This window comes from Penaeus vannamei, chromosome 29 (assembly GCF_042767895.1).
Source record: "Penaeus vannamei isolate JL-2024 chromosome 29, ASM4276789v1, whole genome shotgun sequence".
NCBI lineage: Eukaryota > Metazoa > Arthropoda > Malacostraca > Decapoda > Penaeidae > Penaeus > Penaeus vannamei.
Window position 1 is genome coordinate 15,072,566 of NC_091577.1, and position 7,500 is coordinate 15,080,065.

Below are 7,500 nucleotides of genomic sequence, written 5' to 3' on the forward strand. Positions count from 1 at the left end.
CTAAGTTAGTTACTGCAGTGGTGAAAATGTTTCAATTATACTTTGTATGAGGATTGCAGTTTTTAGTAGAGATGGCAGCTTTATTTTGTTACTGTATATCACTCTATCATATTTGAAAAAAGGCTGTTTAATTAGAAGGTATTTCTTTTTTTCATCTCTTTGCTTTTTTGAAAGTCAGTATAAAGTTTTATTTTGTTTCCAGAAAAAAAATCTAGCTAAAATAAGTTATTCAAGATTTCATACACTATATATTTTTTTGTAACTAGATGTTATATATCAATTTTTCCCTTCTTTTTTTTACATCTGAAGAAAGAAAATATCATGTTACTTAACCCTGAATTCCTTGATATGCAATCATGTGTTGGGAAATAGTTACAGATGCTAGGTGACACCTCATTACATTGTGAGTCAGTATCCAAGTTGCTTAGATGATGTCTCGTGTAGCCTATAGTGAGATGGACCATTGCCTGAGCACAGACTAGTGTTGCCGTAAAGGGAATAAATAAGACAGTTGTTGTTTATAGGTATGGGTGCACACTGGATGGAACATGGCTGAAGCCAGCCTGCAAATATAATATCCAAATTCTCAATGTTAGAGATATCAAGACTGGATTGGTTCAAGCTGAAAATGTATGTATTATTTGAGTCTGTCCTGTCTTGTATGCACATGAAAGTCAGAAATTCATGGCACATTAAAGGCACATTAAAGATTCTGCATACCACCACCATCAGTTGAAAAGTATTTTGCACTTTATTGGCCTTATCTCAATAATTGCAGGTATGTTGTTTGGCTTACCCTTTCCATACATAATTTAACAGAGGAGTGGGGGAGAAAAATGCAATGGGGCAGTAACTTTCCGCACAGTATCACTTTGTTTTAAGTTATTCATCCTTTTCTCATTACTACTGCTGTTTGAATTATCCACTCTTCTCTTCCAGTTCATCTCAATGCAAAAACTGATGTACATCACAGTTATATGCTCTATCATGTCATGTATGTTGCAGTTATTGGGTTAAGGATCATAGGAAAATAGTAAAATATTGTAGTCATTGTAGTGAGGGAATACACAGTACTTAAATTGATAAATGTGTTTTGGTTTTGGATTAGAAGAGTGCCTCCAAACTGCTTTCTGAGTCCAACCCCTCCCTTTATCTCCTCTTTATTTTAACCCATTGGATCTGGGTGCCTCACTTCCATCACATGGCCCAAAATCCAGGCATTAGGCTTACTTGAGTGGTGATTTTCCCAGGTGGGCGGCTGTGCGGTGTGTAGGCTGGCCCACGCAAACATTTGTGTGTGGTGTTAAGATTCCTTGGCTTCCCTTTGCAATGTTATTATCACTGTCTGCAAAAGCATTCCCCCCCCCCCATTTTCCAAGGTCTATATTTGTCATTTGATGTACTTAATCAAGATAGTAATAGACTGTTTTCCTTGCACAGACTCCATATCATCTCTGTAGTTAGTGTACAACAACCCAGTGCAGTAAGAACAACAATGAGTGACATTCTGTCGTTTGCCATTTTTTAATATTTTTGTATCACTCATTTTTCTGTAGCACCCTGCATTGCTGGTCACAGCTAGCGGAAATAGGATACTGACCATGGAAATAGTGTCCTCCCTAAAGCTGGTACTCTTTTAGCCAAAGGGTACATTCCACCCTCATTTATCAGTGGAAATAATGCAAGAGCCCCTTCCTAAATGCCCACTGAGTCCAATTTACCTCCAGGAGCAAGTTATTCCTGTCACTCTGTTCTTAAGCTGAATTTTTCATGACTACATAATCCTGTCAGCCTACACCCTCGGCCTAATTTTCCCAGGACGGCATATGCCCATCACCTGGCCCTGTGCCCAATTTTTTCATTACTTGATGGTCTTGTCACCTGAATCCAATAAGTTAAATCATGCTTATTTTATTGCTGGTGAGGTGGTTGGAGATTATGAGTGTGGGATGAGTAATGGGTCTTTGGTATTGGATTGGTAATTTTGCCTGATTTATTTGGTTTTTATTTATTTATTTATTTGTTTATTTATTAATTTATTATTATTATGTATTATTATTTTTTTTTTCCTTTTACTTTTTCTTTCATTCTCTTTTTGTATTCACAGCACTTCAAGTACCTGTAATATAAGTACTTATAAGGACCCTATATATATATATACAAATTAACCCGTTTCATTCCTTCCAAAATTGCAATATTGTATTATCTGTTAGATAACAGGTAGATGACAGGCAGAGAACAGAATGATCAAGAGAGCTCAGACAAGTTCATATGATCACCACCAAAATGGCGGGGAGGCCAAACATATGACAAGTAATTTTTGTAAGTGAAGTCTACTGTTCTTGACGCTGTGGTTGTTGTTGAGTGTCTTTATGTCTGTGGCCTGTCTTGTGTTGAGGATATAAAGGAAGTTTTTTGTCCCTCTTTTTCTTTTCCCTTCCAGAAAGTGTGAACTGTACCTAAACATTTTTTTTTTCATGTAGAGGTGAATGGAAAAGCCACTGTGTATTATATTTCAACGTTTTTTTCTGAGTGCTGGTCTAAATCTTCTCTTGTGGTTGGTTTGCCAGACGTGACATAACTCTGCCTTCAAGTCAGCATTATCTTTACCTCTGTTCCAATAATTTTTGCTGAATGAGGACTTGTCTGTGTTCACTCTCCTGTGTAGAAGAGACTTTTATTGATTTATTTATTTTTTAAACTTTTCACCTATACTTTCCTAAACTTCTTGATGGTTTGGTTAATAGCATGTGGTCATCCACCAGCCATATATTAGGGATTAGATGACTTTGTCTAGACCAGAAGTTCCCAAACTTTTCTAGGCTTCCAGGGGGATTTTCTAGTGCCTTTCCCCCCACCCCCCCACATACATACATGCGAATATATATATTTTTTTATATGCTTTAAGATAACAGCATTTAAACACCAAGATGTATTTTATAAATAAGATCTAATTTAGCAAACCAATTTAGCAGTTTTAGCTATCACCCTCCTCCATTATTACTTTTAAAAAGCAAGATACAGTCTTTTAATTTTTTTATATTAAAAGCATAATTGTATGTGGGTGTTGTTATGGTTACCTCTACCTGTCCTTGGGTGGCTAAAAGACCAGTTTAATACACAGTGGATTTTCCACTGCTATGTCACTGTGGAATTCCTGTTTTTGGCATCAATATTTAAACATATTCAGAAGCTTGAACTGTCGGCTTTGTGATTAAATTTTCTCTTATAAATATGGTTCAGCAATGTTGATAAATATGTTAGAATTAATGCTAATTTTTAAAGTTTCTCATTCAGACAGATTTTGTAACAGAGGAATTTAGAGGCATGATGTTTTTTTCTTGTTGTAATTGTGGATAGAATATTTATTTTGGATATATCAGGGAGAAAGGAAGCAAAGGCAAACAGTCTTTGCATATATTGTGATAGTAGATAAATTACAAAATAAGGTTTACAAAGACAATATTAGAGTTTATTTTATGTTGAATCTGAATTTGTAAATCTTGCCATTGTATTTCATGGGAACACAGTTTTCCAAAAGCGTATATATATATTTTTTTCATGATGGAATATATGATTTCTTTTATTCCTTGCATGATGAAAGAAGTTTTTTATTGTCAGAGATTGGTAGGACTCTAAGAATAATCAGAAACTACTGAGCATAATTACATTGTAAGGGAACAAGTTGAGAATTATATGGAAATAGTGAACTTAGTTTATATTAACATAGAGAACAATCCCAAAAATTGTCAGAAAATAGTAAACTTAGATTATATAGATACAGGAAAGAACTTAAGAATCATCAGATGATATTAAACTTAGATTACATTAGCATCGGGAACAACAAAAGAATTATCAGGAAGCATTGAACTTTGCATTGGAAAAAATACAAGGATTACCAGAAAAAAATAGACTTGGCTCATGTCACAAGGAACTGACCAAGTTTGTCAGAAAATTGTGAACATAGGTTTGGGTGCCATAGGGAACAATCTAATCATTATTAGGAAATAGTGATATTAGATTTCATTATCATTAAAGAACCAATAATGAAGAGCTGTATTTGCATGAATTGAGGAAGGGATACTTTTTTGTGTGGGAAGTTTTGGTAACTATTTAAGGAAGGAAGTGGGTGAAGGGATTAGGTAGAAAAAAAAGTAAAAGACCTCCTCTTTTCTGGTAAAGAATGATATTTTCAGAAAATATCTATAAAGCAGCTTCTTGATGTAATCTACTTTAACTAGACTATCAGCTACTCAGGACCGATGGTTATTTTACACAGTTTTTTGTTTATTCTTAATTGATTAATATAGTATTATTATTATTATTATTATTATTATTATTATTATTATTATTATTATTATTATTATTATTAAATATTTATTTTATTTTTTTATTTTTTTTTATTATTATTATTTTTTTTTTTTTGTATAATTTTTGCCTGTTAAATTTTACCAAATTTATTTAACTGTTTTTTCTGAAATTCATTTATCCTTAAGGGTATTATTTTTGTGGGTTTAGTGTTAATATGTAAAAGGCATTTTTTTTTAATGGCCTATCATGTTTGAATTTATAACCTATATTTATCTGTGAACCACAAACTTTTCAAACACCTGTGTGAATACTCAGTGTAATTAATAACTTATTCATTCCTTCATTTTGCTGTCACTATAACAGCAGACTTAGTTGTGAATAGCTGAACAATCCTGGGGTGCCAAAATGATGGCTTGGACGCTTGTGAAAGGTATTGAACTAAAACAGTGGAAAGTGTTGATTATTGATTAGGGGTGTTTTAGATTTCTTACTCTTGAAAAAGTCACTTTTTTATATGTTTGTGCCTGTGAAGATTGGGAATAATGTTTGGATTTAATTATTTATTCCCATTGGGTGGCAGAAAGCATTTTTATTTATTATTCATGTTTACTATTACTTTAAAAGAGTGTAATAGGCTACTACGTATCTAAGATATTCAAGGTGTAGGCAAAGCAGATTAACATTTACTTTTTGTACTGAATATGTTCTTGGCAGCTTGACATGTAAACTTACTTACAAATTTATTTATAGGTATGGGTAATGAGCTAGTGTAAAGATCAAGGTGTAATGATGTGCCACCAGTAATGTGGAGTGGTAGACTCGCAATACCAATAGGTGTAGCAAGAATTAATTTCTCAGGAACTCTGTGCAGAATTTTCACTTGGAGGGATAATAGACAGAACATTGCACATATTTGCAAAGGTAAGCTGAGTTAGATTGTTGCCTGCGAACTGTACAGAATTATTTTTGGAATATTTTAGTGCTTATGACATGCACTTTGGTAATTTTGAGATGCATCCTAGATCATGTAGACAATATATATTTGCCTTTTCTTTGCTATTTGATTTTAGCCAAGTTGAGAGTTGGTCATGCCTGAATAATAGGACCCTAAATGAGGATTTCGGATAAGGATCGTTGAGAAATACATTGTATTCATTTAAGGAATGGTTCAAGTTATTACCATTGGCAATATGAATTTCATCTGTGCATGCTTGACCATCCTCCAGGAAAGGACTGATAATGTTTTACAAGCACTGACAAGACATTGTGATTTTGCCTGGTACATAGTTGAGATTGCTGTAAGGTCATTGGATGAATAATCGTCTTAGTGATAATCTGCCATATTAGCAGGTGGAAGAAAATGATAAGGAAGAAAGTGCAGTTTTATTTCTTTCTTCTTTTTTTTTAGGATTATAGCATTCTGATTTTCTGCCTTTGATGTTATTTCCTTAATTAATGTACTGATCATTCACATTCTTTTTATTGGTCTATGATGATATGTGACAGCATTCAGCATTCACCTCTGATGATGAGAAATCAGAATTTGTTTGTTACTTTTTCCATTTTCAAGCATGCCTGGTATATCAGTTTATACCTGAGGTTAAACAAAAGACATATTCAAATATTATTGTACAAAAGGTTTAATTCAAGAAGAAGAATGACAGTGTTAAGTGCATTTTTATTCAGTTATATAACCATTTTAGCAGATATTCTATGTACTTTTGATACAGTTGTATGCTGAAATTAGCAGATTTCATTTTGTCCGGGTGTAGCTGTGATGGCATTAGATTTACATATATATGATTTCTGGTCACGTATAAGGTAGAAATTATAAAGTATATCACATGATTCTTTAGATGTTGGTAAATAGGAGAAATATTTTATTAGTATTATATATTATTTAATGACAGACTGTGCAAATGATTATCTTATTTTGTAAGATTAGCAAAAAATGAATTGACAGGAGTGCTTAGTAAGGTTCCGACAGAATTTTTCCTCCTTTTTTATGCTATTCCCTCCCTTGCATGATTATTTGCCAGTTACAGTGAAAATATTGGCAGTTATGAAAAAGTTGCAATTGACTAATTTGTTGCATGATTCTCCTATTACTCTATGCTTCTTTAATAGCTTTGTAAACATCTAGCATCCTTTTTTACTGTAACTGTAAAAAGAAATTTTTTAAAAATAATGAGACCAGGGGGAGTTGAACAGTGTTACTAAATGTAGCAAAATCCTGGTATACTAAGTGTTTGATAAGACTTTGGCACTTGATTAGAATGGTAGGGAATTATTGTAGAAAAATTGATAGCTTGTGAGCATGAACTCCATATATATTTTTTTTTTGAGATTTAAATGGTATTAGGCTTGTGATGAAAAGAACACATGTATATACTTACTATATATTGGGAAATTCTTTTTGCAATGATGTTTTGCTCTTGAATGTGCATGTAGTAAAAGTAATACATTTTATAAGTTTAGAACCAAGTTACAAAGTTTAAGGATAAATGTTATATAAATGCTTCACAGAGCGTGGAATATTAATTGCAAAGTATGATCAAGAAACAGACATACACAGAGGTAATGAAGATGTGAGATGAGAGTTCTAGTGAAGAATGGATAACAGTGTGTATAGTTATACCTGTGTTTCAGAATTGGATTGAATTTTGGAGGTAGAGAGAGAGAGAGTCGCTGGTGTAGCAGAGATTTAAAAAAAAAAAAATTCCAAGGTGAAGACGTGAAAACCTGGAAACATTTTAAGATACAATTACTGTGAAATGTAAAGTTCAGAATGTTCAAAGATATTTAAAATGAAGTAGAATATCATTTATTGAGATACAAAGATTACTTGTTTCCTTCTTGGCAAATCATAGGGAATCGGGAGTATTATATGCAAATTTATACATTATTATTATTAGACATATACATCTTATATTTATATGTTTATTTTTTCAATCATCCCAAGGATCAGAAGAAACGTACCAGACCACTAAGAGCACTCACTATTATTTGTCTACAGACTCATGTATTCAACACCCAGGCCAAAATCTGGATATAGTAGTGGTAAAGTAGAAGAGCATATTGTATAATTACAAATCAGGCTTCAGGACCAAAGCCAATTAATCCTGGGTTTGGTAACTCTGTGAGGCTGACTTACCAGTCAGAGGCTTTGTCTAGATTTATGACACATAG

The 7,500-nt window shown here is 33.0% G+C and overlaps 1 protein-coding gene across 8 annotated transcripts in view; it reads left to right on the forward strand.

Moving 5' to 3' along the window:
* Nucleotides 1–7,500, forward strand: part of LOC113813988 (uncharacterized) — a 24,774-nt gene that overhangs the window by 3,710 nt on the left and 13,564 nt on the right. For 3 of the 8 annotated variants that reach the window (XM_070142258.1, XM_070142259.1, XM_027366069.2), the window contains exon 2: nucleotides 2,214–2,322. In XM_070142258.1, coding sequence (XP_069998359.1) covers nucleotides 2,244–2,322 — 79 coding nt within the window. In that variant the 5' untranslated portion in view covers nucleotides 2,214–2,243. Of the gene's footprint in view, nucleotides 1–524; nucleotides 631–2,213; nucleotides 2,323–5,061; nucleotides 5,233–7,054; nucleotides 7,372–7,500 lie in introns of those variants that run through there. The other 5 variants (XM_070142257.1, XM_070142262.1, XM_070142255.1 and 2 more) reach the window with 5 other exon arrangements.